This window comes from Ruditapes philippinarum, unplaced genomic scaffold, assembly GCF_026571515.1.
Source record: "Ruditapes philippinarum isolate M1 unplaced genomic scaffold, ASM2657151v2 ctg740_1_1_1_1, whole genome shotgun sequence".
NCBI classification, from domain to species: Eukaryota; Metazoa; Mollusca; class Bivalvia; order Venerida; family Veneridae; genus Ruditapes; species Ruditapes philippinarum.
This window is the reverse complement of record NW_026859466.1, coordinates 57330-75333: the sequence shown is the minus strand read 5'-3', so window position 1 is coordinate 75333 and position 18004 is coordinate 57330. Positions and strand designations below refer to the sequence as shown.

Genomic DNA, 18004 nt, shown 5'->3' with positions numbered 1-18004 from the left:
GATTTTAATTAACTAGTACTTGCTTACAAGACGTTGTTTATAAGTCGGGTCTCCATTTTATAAGGATTATAATCCTTTTTGATGTTCAATACTTCTCATTCATTGTTCTGGTTCAGTTATAAGACTTGTATCATATGATCTAACTGACTTAAGACCGAAGATTAAAATGTTTGTATCAAATGCAAGTAGATCTAAATACAGTATATGTATTTTATTAATACAAGATAATTTGCTAATAATAAATTATCACTTACCACAAGGTCTGTAGTTTGTTATTGTCATATCTTTTTTTCATGAATAATTTACTAGACCTTGTTCAAACATTTTGTAAATATTATAAAATCTTGACGTTCAAACATACCTCATCTGATTGTTCACTACTGTGATCAATGAACAACTTTAGAAAATTATGACAAAATACAAAAAAGACTAAAACCAATATTTAGTAATAAGAATAACTGATTTTTTATTTAGAAATGAAAACTTTTCAAAATACCAAAACTGATGAGCTTTGTAATAATAGCTCATTTAAGAAATAGATACTGAAAAAATGGTAACACACATTTAAGAAGAAATCTTGCATCAATTACACAGCTCTATTGCACTATAACTATTAACTGTTTTTTACTCCTCACATTTGCTATGAAGACATTTTGTAGAACAAGCTAAAGTTCAATATCAATAAATCAACCAATATTGCACACTCTGAAGGAAAATTCCTCTTTGACATAACACTAACAAGTCTCATTCACACATAAATAAAGGTGGTTTGCTAATTTTACACAGATTTTGATCACATATATGTTCTGGTGTACCACAAGGATATCCAATTCCTGCTATATTGTTTTCACTATATAGCCTGCAAATTTGCTATGATCTGTTTCACTGGTTTTACTAATAAAGCCAAAATAAGTCAGTTATTCTAAGCATTGAAGATTTTCTTTACTGCATATCCTGGCATTGCGTAGAAAAATAACACAAGAAGTGCTGCTAACAATAAGATAATAAGGACTTTCAGAATCATCCACTTGTAGTTATGCCAGAGAATGTAGCGAATTGACTTCAGCGGGTTCAAGAACCAGATAAACGATCCATCTGGTCGACTGGAAAACAATTTGTTGAAAATAAATGAATGAATGAGCAGAAGGTGGATGTAACTTCATGCAATGTCTTAAAAAAGGAACAAAAAATGAACACAGCTGTATCTAAGTCATGATCACTAAGAAAATTAAACACATTTTTTGGAATTTTTTTTGGCAACTTAAACGTTAAACATCTTTTTCACAGTATATCCTGGCATCGCGTAGAAGAACAAAACGAGAAGTGCTGCTAACAGTAAAATAATGAGGATTTTTATGATCATCCACTTGTAGTTATGCCAGAGTATATAGCGAATTGACTTCAGCGGGTTCAAGAACCAAATAAACGATCCGTCTGGTCGACTGGAAATAAAAATGGTGCATAATGATATATATGATGATGTGTTCAACAAAATAAAGTAATGCCAAGAAAGTGAATATAATTCTAATTATATGAACTCAATAAAACAGTAAATGAATAATTATAAAGATATTTTCAATAACTTGAACAAAAAGAATAATGTATAATAAGACAGAGATTAATAAATCTATGCACATCAAAAAAGTCCTTTGCAAAATTTGAGCAAAAGGTGAACTAGGAAACAAAAAGTGCTTAAAAGATGTACATACATATCAAGTTAACATACTTTATGGTTTTGTTGATATAAAATAATGAAATAAATTTACATGCAAAGTGATGAACATTAATAACTCTTTTATTTAGTGAACAAATTATTCCTTTGTATATGATATATGTTTAAAAGAAAAATACAATGTAAGACAAAATGTTTTAGTATAACTGACATACTTTGGTTTCTCCAATGGGTCTGGTTCATTTCTACCCTGACCAGCAGGGTGTTTCTCAGCCTCATCTGATGTAAACAGGTGCATTTCTGCTTCAACTTTACCCTGAAAATGGTAAACACCAATATCAGCTTCCTTGGCAACAGCCAAAATAATGAAACACTATGACATCAGTATACTAGGGTAGAAGCAAAAATAGAAAGCCCTAAAAATTCAGTACAAGCGTCCAGTTCAAGTGTCAAATAAAGCTGTTCAACCAGAACCAAAGCCTCAAAACATCAGTACAAGAGTCAAATGAGGCTGTTGAGTGGCGGTATGGCCGAGTGGTTAATGCGTCAGACTAGTAATTTAAGGATTGCTGACAACGTGGGTTCAGACCCAGTCAGGGGCAAGCCAATGTTTTCTTGAGTAACAAACTTTACATTCATTGCTAAGTACTGGTTGGTCCCAAGGATGGATTAGAGGGTGTTTCAATTAGCTTAAAGCTTTCAACACAATCAAATTAAAATAAATTTGTATGAATTAGATAAGGCTGTTCTACCTAAAACACCAGTACAAAAGTTTAATAAGGCTATTCTACCAGACTTTATTTGCCCTAAACCTTCTTGCATGTGTCTATCCATAATGGCACTCTATTCAGCTTTAGGTGGGAATGGATAAAATGTGACTTGTACAGCTACCATTTTGGGAATTGTCAATGATCAATTTGCGGATATTAGGACTAATATTTTATACTGGTCAGCCACCAGAATAGAGCCTAGTCTGGCTGTATAAACCAGGCTCTATTCTGGTGGCGAAGGCTAAACACTTCCTGTTCAAAGAGGGTAAAGGTTAAATTTAGTTCAGTTTAAATATGAGAATTTTCATCTTAAAATCCTTTAAAACCAATACAAGACAATTCTATATTCAAAATCATGACAAGTTTAATACGCTTAATGAACCACTTGTCAAAGAAGCAAAGTTTATACAGATTGGAACTCAGAAAGAAATTCTAAAATGAATCAAAAACAGGGGGAAGACTGATGCTTGAGAAAATAAGAAATTGAGAAATAAAAGTAATATCTATTTTAGGTCTGACTTTATAAAGTAATATCCATTTTAGGGCAGACTATAAAGGAATTTTTCTTTTGTAGAAGGTAGGGCCTAGTCTGAAATTAGGATAAGAGTGAAGTCTAAAAACAGAAAACTAAAACTATTTAAGTTAGTACGAAACACTTTTTGCTCAATCTATTTCAGAAACATTTGGTTAAAAGTTTGCACTCTAATAACAACAATACCTAAACTTACAATACAAGTTTGCACAAAATAAACGCCAAACAAATAAATAAATAATATGAAATCATTTTCCATGAATGAATTAATGACCTTTCTTGTTCAGATAATTGATCTAAAACTATTGTCATGAGGACAGATCAATACAACCTGTTCAAAAACAATGCCCGATTGTTCTCGTTTTAACAATGACATCTTCCAAAACTCAATACTCGCCCGTAAAATGAATTATTATATACGATAATTCACAAGATAAAGGCACTTATATACACATGTTACTCGACACATCTGATATTTTTTATTTATCTAATTGAATAAATATTAAAAGAATTTTATGCTTATTAACCATCAATTATTTCCTTATCCGGGAATCTGTCAGTACAGTACATTTGTACATACCGGAAAGTAATTAAGAGAACTCTATGTATCATATACTCATTTTTTGAAAATCTTTATGACCTAATAAGGTATTGTATTTTGGGCTTCTTACACTGTAAACAGCCGATCTGCTTTATTGCAAATAAAAAAGTACCCATGCACTCTTACCATTATTGAACAAGAGGGCCATGATGGCCCAAAGTCGCTCACCTGTATATAGGCCCCCCGGAGCGGGGCCAGTTTAAACCCCAGGGCTTTTATTTGAACAAACTTGGTTGACACCCCATTAGAAGATGTTTCATGCTAAACATCTAAGGTCTAGCTTATTGGGTTTTCTAAAAGAAGATTTTTTATGTCTATATATATATATATATATATATATATATATATATATATATATATATATATATATATATATATATATATATATATATTTTATATATAATATATATACATACACAATATTGGTTCCTTACATATATAATATACATACATATATATATATAAGATATATATATATATATATATATATATATGTGTGTGTGTGTGTGTGTGTATGTATGTGTATATATATATATATATATATTATATATATATATATATATTTTATATATAATATATATACATACACAATATTGGTTCCTTACATATATATATATATACATACATATATATATATTAAGATATATATATAATATATATATATATATATAATATATGTATATATATATATATATTTATGTATATATATATATATGTATGTATATATATAATATGTATATATCTAAAAAAAAAAGTTGAGCTAATGAATGACCCCCGGGGCGGGGCCAATTTTGACCCCAGTGCTCTTATTTGAACGAACATGGTAGACATCCATTAGAACATGTTTCATGCTAAATATCTTAGCTCTAGCTCTTTGGGTTCTTTTAAAGAAATTTTTTTTAGTTTTACTATATGCATATAGGGAAAATCAATGACCCCCTGGGGCGGGGCCAATTTTGACCCCAGGGCTTTTATTTGAACAAACTTGGTAGACACCCATTAGAAGATGTTTTATGCTAAATATCTTAGCTCTAGCTCTTTGGGTTCTTTAAAAGAAGATTTTTTAAGTTTTTACTATATACATATAAGGAAAATCAATGACCCCCAGGGCGGGGCCGATTTTAATTCTAGGAACAAAATTTGAACAACTTTGGTTTTGGATCTATAGATGATTACCATATACCAAATATCAAAAGCTCTAGGCCATTTACTTTCAGACCATAAGATTTTTCAAGTTTTTCACTATATGTATATAATGAAAATCAATGACCCCCGAGGGCGGGGCCAATTTTGACCCGAGGGCCATTATTTGAACAATTTTGGTAAAGGTCTACCACACAATGTTTCATGCCAAATATCTTACCTGTAGCCTTTGCCAATTCAGAGAAGAAGATTTTTTATGTTTTACTATATACATATTTAGAAACCTATGACCCCCCGGGGTGGGGCCAATTTTGACACTAGGGACAAAATTTGTACAACTTTGGTATTGGACCTTCAGATGATACCATAGACCAAATATCAAAGCTCTAGGCCATTTACTTTCAGACCAGAAGATTTTTCAAGTTTTCACTATATGTATGTAATAAAAATCAATGAACCCCCGGGGCGGGACCAATTTTGACCCTAGGGCCATTATTTCAACAATCTTGATAGAGGTCTACTACACAATGTTTCATGCCAAATATCTAATCTGTAGCCTTTGCCAAATCAGAGAAGAAGATTTTTTAGATTTTACTATATACATATAAGGAAAAACCTATGACCCCCGGGGCGGAGCCAATTTTGACACTAGGGACAAAATTTGAACAACTTTGGTAGAGGACCCATAGATGATACCATATACCAAAAATCAAAGCTCTAGGCCATTTACTTTCAGACCAGAAGATTTTTTCAAGTTTTCACTATATGTATGTAATGAAAATCAATGACCCCCCAGGGCGGGGCCAATTTTGACCCTAGGGCCATTATTTGAACAAACTTGATAGAGGTCTACTACACAATGTTTCATGCCAAATATCTAATCTGTAGCCTTTGCCAAATCAGAGAAGAAGATTTTTTTTAGATTTACCTATAGACATATAAGGAAAAACCTATGACCCCCCCGGGGCGGGGCCAATTTTGACACTAGGGACAAAATTTGAACAACTTTGGTAGAGGACCCATAGATGATACCATATACCAAAAATCAAAGCTCTGGCCCATGTACTTTCAGACAAGAAGATTTTTTAATTTTGTGTTTTTTGAAATCCTTTTCTGGCCCTGTGACCTACATATGCAACAGACCGGAACCATTTGAACAACTTTGAAAGGGGACCACCCAAGGATCATTTCTGCAAAGTTTGGTTGATGTGCAGTCATTGGTTTCAGAGGAGATGTTGTTTATGTGAAAAGTTGACGACGCACGACGACGGACGACGGACACAGGGGTCCAAAAACAATAGGTCCAAATATGCAAATACAACATGGCCGAGACATTAAGCTGGGAATATATTGTTATTTTATCTCGCCTAATCTTCACTAATTAAATGTTCTGTGGTAACATCAGTTTAAACAACGCAAACAACAATGCAATAATTTACATCAAAAACACACAATTTGCTAATCACTCCCACAATCGCCAGTGTCATCTGGCAAATGAAATGAAAGGAATAAAAATCTACCCACTTCACTCCTGATGTTACTTCTTTCAAATTATTTTCATTGTTTTCCTTCATTAAGGAGGCATTTTTTTTCGTTTTTACCCTTATATCCTGCCACATTTTTGCTATGGATTTTTGTAGCTGCGAATTTGCAACTTACGGAATGGCAAAATTACGCAACAACTGTTGAAGCACTGATTGGTCCGGTTTTATGCTGGTAGCACAGATATACAATTACCGCTGCGGGTATCTTTTCATCACGTTAATTTTTAACAAACTCAAATGACAGAATTTAATTAACACTTTAATTTCTTTGTTAATCAGTAATTATATAACCCTTATTAAGTTTGAAACATATTTTAGCCGTTAAAAACAATTCAATGGTTAATGGGGAGAGTTTTACTCTAAAAAAAAATCATCCGTTATATTGTAAAGTTACCATTAAGTTTGAAATTTGATATTTTTTAAGAAAATGAAAAAGTTATTACAGCTTAAATCTCTAGGATCATGACATGATAAATTGTTTTATATCAACCTATTAAATGATGACGGTGAAAAATGTTTTTATAAAAAAATATGATAATTTCAAAGCACTTCATTCACTAAGAATAGATTTTAAAATCATGAGAGGTTAAACAGCTTGGGTGCGTGAGTACTGTACTAGTACAGAGTGTGACAGCTTGAAAAGCAGGCCCTTTGCTTGGCACCAACAGCCCATTAAATTTAAAGGACTTCCTCCTTTTCTTTTATTCTCTCAGGTTACTGTACACTAAATTTTAGGTCTTACCGTGACCTAATTTAGATCAACATTCATATCTTTGGCTAATACTCATGGAGGTAAATTGCCACCAATTTGTGCTTAAAAAATTAACCCTTTAAGGGCATAACTTGTAGCATGTCCTTGGTCCGTACTGGACAGCAAAAATCTTATTTTTTTGTGCCCTCACACTACAAACATAATTATGTGAGGCTAAAACTGAGCTGCGTCACGACAAAACCAACGTAATGGGTTTGCCACCAGCATGAATCCAGACCAGCCTGCGCATCCGCGCAGTCTGATCAGGATCCATGCTGTTCGCTGTCAGTTTCTCTACTTGTAATACGGTTTGTAAGCGAACAGCATGGATCCTGATCAGACTGCGCGGATGCGCAGGCTGGTCTGGATCCATGCTGGTCGCAAACCCATTATTTTGGTTTTGTCATGACACGGCTCAACTGAACATATACAAAGTCTTCATACAGAGGAACAAACCATGTTCCTCATGACAAAAACATTTTTTTTTAAATAAAGCCAAAAAAATTGATCCCATACCCCCAACAAAAAGAGCACCCCTGAAAACATGTTTTGTATCTAATAACACATTGTAGTTTATCCCTATGGTGGTACTATCCCACACCTTTGCAGGGCAGGTGATGGCCTTCGTAAAACGAGAAACTTTCATTTTTCATAATTTAATATCACATTGTGTTGCCGGTTCCCTAATCTTTTGTAGTTTCACTAATTTTACTGTCATATAAAACTTTCTGTCCATAAAAGTCAAGTTTCCTCAATTTACAAAAAGTAAATTACAAAAGTTTTTGAATTTATGGTCAATTTTTTCTTTATCTTTTACTGTATAATAAATGATATTTTGAAGACCTTTGTCTGTATTTCTTATTTGACTGCAATCTGATGTAAATAAGACCCTCTCATATAGTTAAGCACATAAGTGTCCGGTTTTCAAAAAAAAAAAAAAATAAATAAATAAAAAAATTTCAAATTCTCTGATAATTTTTTGGAAAAAAAAATCTCATTACATAAATACCATGATTTTTTCCTTTTATCTATACATGACTTTGTATAAAGCTAGCCAAATGTTCGAGAATTTTTGTAATATACAAGGGTTGTCCTAGTAAATTTTGGTAAATATTTGATATTTGTAATGAAATAAGAATACCTCTTCAGCAATCAATTTTTTATCATTTCAGTAAAATAAATGTTTGAATGGAATAATTGAATGTACAACTTGTGAATTGTGCATGAACGATATGGTTAATGTATGCGTATCCGATGCAACACAAATAAATGCATTGAAATCATTATATGCGTGCTCAGTATTATACACGTAATCATTTTTTCATCCATGTTTGCATTTTGCATTTAAAATAATATACTTGAAAATTGGAAGCTTGTGCAATAGTTATTTCTATTCAGTAAAATAAAGAGAAACAAGAGCCATGTCAACATGGCCATCCCCCGCCGAATGTGTTTGCTCATTGGAAGAATGTATATGTAGTAGAGCGGAATAATTCCATTTAAAGAGGTCTTTTGGTAATGAAAACTGATGGCTATAGTGATTACAGATTTGAAACCTATGTGAATACTGATGGCTGAAAATAACAAAGGGCAATTACTGAAAATATGCAGGGTAGGTTATCATTCTTGTGTGCTGCATCCCTCCTCAGTAAAATCTATCCACCTATGAAATCAAATACTTTTTGAGAAAAAAATTGAATTGAAAAAAGTATGAAAAGAACAAAGGGCAATAACTCAAAAATTATAAAAGGTAGAGTTATCATTCTTGTGCAGTGCACACCTCCTGAGTGAGATCTATGCACCTATGAAGTTTCATTTTGATATCTCAAAGGCTTTTTGAGTTATGCTCTGGACAAAAATTAATTTTGAAAAATAACAAAGGGCAATAACTCAAAAATAATGCAGGGTAGAGTTATCATTCTTGTGCAATGCACTCCTCCTCAAGGAGATCCATCCACCTATGAAGTTTCAAGTTGATACCTCAAATACTTTTTGAGATAAGCTCTGGACAAAAAAGCATGAAAAAAAAACAAAGGGCAATAACTCAAAAATTGTATAGGGAAGAGTTATCATTCCTGCGCACAACATTCCTCCTCAATAAGATCTATCCACCTATGACATTTCATCTTGATATCTCAAACACTTTTTGAGTTATGCTCCACTCAGGTTAAAAAATTAGGTATGAAAAATAACAAAGGGCAATAACTCAAAAATTATGAAAGGTAGAGTTATCATTCTTGTGCACTGCACACCTCCTGAGTGAGATCTATGCACCTATGAAGTTTCATGTTAATATCTCATAGGCTTTTGGAGTTATGCTCTGGACAAAAATCAATTTTGAAAAATAACAAAGAGCAATAACTCAAAAATCATGCAAGGTAGAGTTATCATTCTTGTGCACTGCACTCCTCCTCAATGAGGTCTATCCACCTATGAAGTTTCAAGGTGATAACTCAAATACTTTTAGAGATATGCTCCGGACAAAAATGTCGGACAGAAGGACGGACGGAAGGAAGGTCGGACGGACGGAGACTATTTCTATATCCTCCGCTGAAATTTTTCGGCGGGGGATAATAAAGAATCCTAACAAATGTCTAAAACAGTGAAAATTAAATGTTACAGGGTCAGTTTGATTGAGCCTGTTCATGGATAGAAAAACAATTTACTGGGAAAGCTCTTGAAAATGTTTTAATAACAACACAGTACAAAACCATTCCCACAAAAAAGAGGTCTTATATTTTCTGTATCAAAATTTGCAATTTACGTTGCATGAATTAAAAAAAAAATTATTCTTACCGTCAATTCCAGCTCATCCGTCTGCTCATTTTTCACAGCAAATGGCCACCATCCTTTTACTCGTTTCTGCTTAAATAAAGACATCTGTGGAACACTTCCATCATTCTTTAACATGTTCAACGTACATAACTTTGATGATTTAGCTCCCCTTGGAAACCTGTTTAGATCCAAAGTCAATGCACCTAAAAATAAAAAAAGAATGGAATGTGGCACATATTTGGCAGCAAATTTTAAAGATTTTTTTTTCTATTTTGAAAGAGTTATTTCGTTAATGCAAAATTTCATGTAATAAATATTTATTAATTAATCACAACATTTTTCATTAATTCTTATTCAAGCAGCATTTGCCTCCAGATTCATGCCAATTTTCATGAATATTTTGAAAATGTATTTAAAAGTACAACATTTGGAGTGAACAAAGTAAATAATTTACACATTTCAAACAACACATATAATTCACATAAATTACCAAAAACAGGTCAATACTAGGTAAAAATAGCCCTTACTGTGTTTAAGTCACACAGTAGAAATATGGTGCAAAATCTACAAAATCAGTCATTTATCCCACATATTTTATAACATGAAGATTATTACTTGAATCTTTTTGCTTTTCTTAGACATTTACATTTTTCTCAAGTTTTATTTTCTTGAAATATTTTTGCTCATCTTGAGGCATGCAGCTTTAAAATTTTTTCTAAAAAAGCTTTTCATTTTCATGAATAAATATTATTATTACTATAAATGTTATAAGTAAATTACTTTAACTCGCAAATAAACTAATGTTAGAGGAACACACTTGAATGTCAAGACAGGTTTATAAATTTATTAATCACAAACTAAGTTCAGGTATGTACTACCCTTTATACAGAAAATCTGTTTCTGAAGTGGGATGTTATTTGAATGTTACTAAAAATAGAACCATAATTCTAAAAATAGAGCCAAGTCTGTTGTTGAATCTCATGTGCATAACATTTTTGTTTTTATTTAACAAATTATTTTATAATTCAGTTTTTTTTCTTCTTTTTTTTTTTTTTGTTGTTGTATAAAATGTTAGTTGTATCCTTATTATTTTCTTCATTTTTGCGACGGACGCGCCCTCAGGCGCGTTCAGAGCTAAGTCATCTACACATGGGATTTCGTTGGCTACACTCGCGCAATGTGTCCTAAACCAATTAACAGCCCAAGAAATAGTACATGAATTTGATCCTTCAAAACTCCCATACTTTGTCTGGATATCTTAATGTCTTCCATATTTAGCCTTTTCAATTTCAAATTAAGTTATCCAAGTTAAAATATGAACGTATATTATTGATAAAAACGTTGTAGTCCCGTAGTATTATTGTGCAATATGCAAATTACTGCTGAAACGATTTACCGCTGTCGAAAAAGTAGGACAGCAAATTATACTACAATAAAGTGTAACCTCTGAGTTCCAAGACATTATTAGTAGGAAATAAATATTTCTACATTATACAAAACATTATTATTAACAAATCAAAAGTTTTCGTGACTCTAGGATAACTCGCGCATTAATAAAAGAAGAACTATTTTCGTGACTCATACCGCGGGTTTAGCTGAATATTCAGCAGTTATTAATATATTAGATACAGTTCAATGGCTAGTATAAATATCTATTTTTGAAAATGCATGTAAGACACTTTACCGCCATGTAGTCTTGAAATCATGGTAAGGAAGTTATAATATCAGTTCTACTTCCGATTCTTGTGGTTTGTTTACATATTTTACTAGGTCATGATATGAGTTAACCTTCGATATTCTAAAAATAGATTCTGCTTTACCTGTTCTGATTTTTGGACAGGCGATTAGGAAGTACAACCAGCGGATTGTAATGCAATAGTTTTAGAAATGCTATACAATTGTAAGAAGCAAACAAGTTGAAAATGGAATTTAGTGTGAAGTTGAAAAGGACAACTAAACACTGTAGTGCTTAAGTGACATTTAAATTAAAATAAAAACGATGTGCTCTGGCCTCTACATCTTTACCTTGTAAATAAAAAAATCTAAGAAATACACTATTAATTGCCGATGATTTTAACCATTTTTTTTTTAATGAGACATATCCAAGAGAAATAAAAATACGAATGACTTATATTTTATTGTCTGTATGCCCACTATGATATAACACGAAGCAATTCTAAATAGCATTCTCAAATGTACAATGTATTATGTTTGAAGTTTATTTGCCTGGATTTATTCTAGAAATATTTCGTTGATAGTTTTTTTTTCTATTTACATATCATTTCTTAGAATAAATCGATAAGGACACTGATTTACAAGTTTGACCAGAGTTTTTAGGCATAAATTTCATTCTGTATTTAAGTGCTTGAAAGTAGAAAATCTGAATTATATCAATTTGGGACACAAAATATATTGCTCTACAAATCTCGAACTTGTATGGAACAAATTTTCTCTGTTATATATTTTGTGTTTTGTTTTTATTTTGTTTTGTTTTTCTAAAAGAAGCCTTGGTGTCTCTCCGGTTGCATGTCCGTCGCATTCAGTGCTGCAGCACTTTGATTTTGCTTGTGGTAAGTATTTTCAATTAATCTTCATTGCACGGACAGTTTCTCCACAAATTTTACAAAAATTTTATTATCCTTTTTTCCCCTTCCTCGCAAATCAGTTTTGTAGCAATGAAAATCTCTTCTTTCCAATCTATCCCTGGATCAGGTTCATTCCCAACAGCGTTGTTGCACAAATCTTTTTTTACCCATACTTCCTCTTAACATAACGTTTTGTTTTCATCACTATTTTACCATTGTATGACATGTCCATGTCTTTTACTGAGTGATTTGCCGTATTGAAACTTGGGGAAACTGGCTTTTTTTGCTGTTGTGTGAGCTGACCTTTGCAATTGAATATATGAAGAACATGTAATATCTTGGTGCATACTTTGCGCCCAATGTAGTGCCAAAGATTTGCTCTTAAAAAATCCCCCATTAAATTGGAAGCACGTCTATGAAAGTATTTACAGCATAAGCCATAAGGGGATCCATGTCTTTTGCTTGATTTAGTCTTGTGTGGAGTCTTTATTTTTTTAATGCCATGATGCCATGCTCATATTTGGAATGGACAAGTACAGTGCTGTTATATCAATTGTTACCAGTAATAATTTAGACCTAGGTTATGTAGCTTTATGTGTTTTTTATATTCAATTCTACGGTCTGCACATTGTGGTCTCTGTCTGAATTGTTTGGTTTATGTATTTTTGGAGGAATGTAAAAGGTTGGTGCTCTGCAATGTCTCAATTGAGGTGAGTTCAAGTCAGATAGGAAATTCTTCGTTCTGCGCATAATTTTCTGTGTTTTTTTTTTGTGTTAAATTTTATGCAAAAGGTGTATAATAAACTTGTCTTAAGCCTTCTTTTATGTACAAATGTTTGTTTAAAATAACAATAGTGCCTACTTTGTCTTTTACAAAATCTGCACATAAAGATTGTATGTAAGAGAAGGTTTGAATCTCTAAGATGAACTGTGAGAGAATTGACAAGAAAAGGCCATTAAGAGACAACTTTCAGGTTTTGGTGAATAATTTCTACGAACTACTTTATGACTTTACCTAGGAAGTCGTCTGCTGAGAAATGATCTGCGTCCCAGACCTGGAGATTCAGTCGTGCTGGTATTTTAGTTTCAGTCTCATCCCAGGAAAACAAAGTCTCTTTCCTTGAGATCACGATCTTCTCCTCGGCAACCAGATAATCGAAGGGAAATATAAATCTCCAGTTAAAGTTACCTTCCCCTGTCAGAGACCTGAAGTAGATAAATATGTACATGTATTATGTAACACATATGATATTGTACACAATAATATTTATAACTTTTGGTAGACCTTTTCACATGTTTGTGTCTGTTAATTTTTAGAAGTGGTGCGTAAACAATTTTTTTTTTTTACATGTTGTTTTTTTATCTCATAAAGCAACTTTTTAAATTTTTATATAATTCTTGCTATTTTTCTCTATATTTCTGAAACATTTTGACCTTTTAACCTGTTGTTTTTGAATGGATTTGACTCATTTTGTAACTGGAACAATCCATTGTTAATTTAAAAGATTGTATAATAAAAAATGAAAGACTAGGATATGATGCTGTAATTTATCTAAGAGGGTACCACTAGGCTATTATTGTGAAAAGCATCCAGAAGGTAAAAAGAATACAAATTGTGCATAATTTTAAAATTATTACTAAAGATCTGATTAATTTTCTTGTGGTTTGCTTTAAAAGAAATTCTTTTTTTATACATTGTTGAAACACAGACATTAATAAATTTAAATAAAGTGAAGTAAATTATCAATATACAATATGGGCCTGATGTGAAAATAAAAATAATCTTATTTTTTGTACCAACACCCTGATGACTTCAAAACCAAGTTTCTATTTACCGTACTTAATTTTATCATTTTATTATAAACATTACAATAATTAATGATAAAATTTTAATATATTTTTGGCATGGCAGTAGAAATATTAATTTTGTCAAGGTTCTTCTTTTTTTTTAATCAAATACAGAAGTATACAATTTTGAATACCTTGAAATAAACAAGTGAATGAAATATTTGATGATTGTCTGAAAGGGTGTTCTAACAAGTCCCAAAGAAAATATAAGCATATTAAAATATTAACAATTCATTTCTTTCACTCCCCCCCCCCCCCCCCGCTCACAAAAAATATATTTAATATACTGTAAAGAAAGGTAATAATTAACGTTTTTTATTTCTTTTCATTATATTTGTAAATACAAAGAATTCTATAATTTTCCAACTGTACCTGTTTATTTATTTACATCACCTTTTCAAAAAGCTAGTATTAAGAAATTTCCTATTTTGCATGTCATTACCATAATTAAGGTTAAAAGAACATAAAAAGTGTTGAAAATATGGCTTTTTCTTCCTATCTGACATTTTATTTCCAAACCATACAAAAGGCCGTTGTTTAAAAGATTGGGTTACATTTTATTAAGGGGTAGCTAAAATGAATAAATCACAACTTTCTTTAACGATTATCTACAGTTATCTTATAATCCATTCGAGTTTGCATTGTTCGATTTTACAAATCCGCCAAAAAGTTTCAGTAAAGATTACTCCGGCTTTGAAAACGCTTAAAACTGATTTATCCTTTTATGTACTGTCACCTATTTTTGCCCGTAGTTTGACTAATTTCCTGTCAACATATTTTCAATAAGAATATTTTCTTATCGTTGAATATTTATGATTTACCGTGTTGCTTTCTTTCTCTTAAATGGATTATAACTCATCTATCGTCCCTACTAACAATAACATTCTATCAACGTACTTTACACAAAGTGCATTGTCATTTAAAGTACCTTTTTTAAAAATTTATTATTCTTTTTATTATTTATTCAAGAAATATATTTATGGATCTGGATATGGTAGAATTTTTTTCTCATTTTTTTTATTATTATTATTACTTGAAATGACTTGAAAAAAAATTAATCGTGAACATTTTACGGCTGCCAGTCAAGGAATATTAATACTCTTTCTTGTTTGAAGATAGCATTTTTTTTCATTTCATGACATCTGCACATTTTCGCAACGATGGCGCATTACGATTATTTGCAGAAAATTTTATTTCTCATCGGTCTTTCAACCATTCTTATATTTCAACACGTATATTTCTGACTGACTGAGCATTTAATATCAAATAGCAACAGTTTCATATGGAAGATGTTCTGTTTGCATCCTTAGCCTAAATGGTACAGAAATAAGATATGAACGTTTGACAACTTTGTTTCAAAAAAATGTTTAAAAAGCGTACAAAACGGTGAGTTTTGAGGTATCGTCTATGTTTTTATGCGTATCCTCTAACCAAAGTCGTGAAAGTAATATCAAATAAGGCGGTATTTTCAAGCGCGATGTTTGACCTTCTATGTGATGATGCAGGTGTACATATTAAGCAATTTGTCTCTTTGTCAAAATCGGGAAACATTTTAAACAATTTTAATGTCTTTACAAAATGCTTACGATCAAAGTTCACATTTAATGAAAAATTTTAATTTCCAAAATGAAAAATGTGTTTCTTATTGGTTGAAATTTTTTTAAGATGTTTCTTTTTACAATGACATTAATAACTATTTAAGTATTGTCATTAATTTACGGTAACAAAATATTGTGGAAAATAAAAGGAACACTGACATGATTTTACAAACTGCATACAACTGCGCTTTGAATCGTCTATGTAGGAAAACTAAAACCTACGGTTTATATGTCACACATTTGACATTTATGATAACAGAACATTTTTTTTTCAGTATGATATCTTTATATATAAATATGTTTGGCATCTAACAATTTTAGTTCTTGTGGTTTGAAATATTTATTTTATTTTCAAAAATTATTTTGTTTACCCAGACAGTAAGCATCAAGTTTAGGGTCGGACACAGAGCAAAATGCATGACACATAAGTATTTGACATCACAGAAATCAAATAAAGTTGACTTTTAATTATAACTTTTTTTTTGACAACATACTGGTGATGTCATGTATAATTCAACAAGAACTGAAGATTTAAGTACATCCAATTCACTCAAGTTGTCCTGAACTAAAACGGTCAAGCATACAAATATCACTATACTGCTCATTCTTTTTATCACATACCGTACCCATGCCACTTTTGAGACTGTTGAATTGTATTGCACGATTGTGCATATATTTTTGATGTGACATCTAAACAAGCCAAAATACAATTCAGCTTTACATCTCACCATTCATGATATTTCTGAATCAATAATCAGTTTTTAAAATTTTAATGGCCAATAAGGCATCCAGTTAGCTCAATAGGTAGAGCTTTGGATTGTGAATCGGGAATTTACCCAGGTTTGATTCCCGGAAGGAGTAAGTCACTATCGTTACGATTGGTCATGAAATCCTTTCTACAGTCATTCACGCTGTACCTGTACTATGGCATGTACAGAAGTTTATCTGTTCCATAGAATGTTACACACATGGATATTGAACATAAATAGAATAAAATATTCTGGAACAAAATACTCTCCCCCCTCCCCACCCAATTTTAAGAATGGTTGTATCTGTTAAGCACAGACCAGTTTGTGTCATTCATTCACTTTAAAGGCAATTACTACCATATTTCCTTCTCACAAGCATTTTGAAAGCATACTTTTTTAAAATTAAAATAATAATTTTTGCAGTAGATATATAGCTTAAACAAATTGTACAATTTAAAAATGACCATAGATGTTTATTGCTAACGCTAAAAAAAAAGGCTTTGTTTGTTTCAGAAGAATCATATTATAGTTTCCTTATTTTATATTGAGCATAAAATCACTCCTAATCCATTGTAATTTACAGGAAAACATAATAAGAATTCTCCATAGACCAAACATTAGTTCTTGCAAAGGCTGGATGGATCGTATGTCGGAATTCTGAATGAGCAAATTAATTTTAGGCCACGTAATTATTCCACTTGCTTTGTACCTAAATCATCAAGCGGAAAATCAATTTATCTATTCTCATCTGAGAATTCTAATATAATGCAAACAGTGCTCCGGTTTCATGCGAGGGTACATCGCAGACCATATACATGAAGGTCAGGTACAAATGCCATATATTTCAACAATTTTTCTTTGGTGTCAGAAAAAAAAATTCAGTATTACATTAAATCATTAAAAACAGTTTCCTGAATGATGTAGAAAACTAAAAACACAATGTTTAATATTACATTAAAAAAAAACTAGTGTCAAAAAATTTAATTGACAAGATTTATAATTAAGAAATAAAAATGCATTTTATTTATTGCAATTAAGTCTGAAAATTTAATTCAACTTGGAGTGATTTTTAAATTTTCGTTTTATATTGTGAAATTTTTAGCTGTGATTTTTATATCAAAATTTAATTTAATGAATTTTTGTATGAAAATTCTATTTAATATTAAGCGTGAAAATGGTGAAAATTTTATACAATTTGGGTGTGATTTTGGCTGGATATTTCACTATTTATAAAATATCATTTTTTAAACAATTTATCTACAATGTTGAATTAATTTTCAATTAAAAACAGATTATATTGGCTTTATCAATATTTTCAATCATAATATGAGCCACCATAAAAATGGTGACACTGACACAACTATACATTTTCCAAGTAATATTAATCTGTTCAAACTAATACAGTAAATAAAAGAAGGGAAAAAGAGCATATAATT

General features: G+C 31.4%; 1 protein-coding gene across 5 annotated transcripts in view; it reads right to left on the bottom strand.

Moving 5' to 3' along the window:
- Window positions 1-536: 536 nt before the first annotated feature.
- Window positions 537-18004, bottom strand: part of LOC132756609 (otoferlin-like) — a 74235-nt gene continuing 56767 nt past the window's right edge. For all 5 annotated transcript variants that reach the window (XM_060747722.1, XM_060747724.1, XM_060747726.1 and 2 more), the window contains 4 exons: window positions 13389-13579; window positions 9810-9991; window positions 1888-1988; window positions 537-1442 (listed from right to left, as the gene is read on the bottom strand). In XM_060747722.1, coding sequence (XP_060603705.1) covers window positions 1262-1442; window positions 1888-1988; window positions 9810-9991; window positions 13389-13579 — 655 coding nt within the window. In that variant the 3' untranslated portion in view covers window positions 537-1261. The remainder of the gene's footprint in view (window positions 1443-1887; window positions 1989-9809; window positions 9992-13388; window positions 13580-18004) is intronic.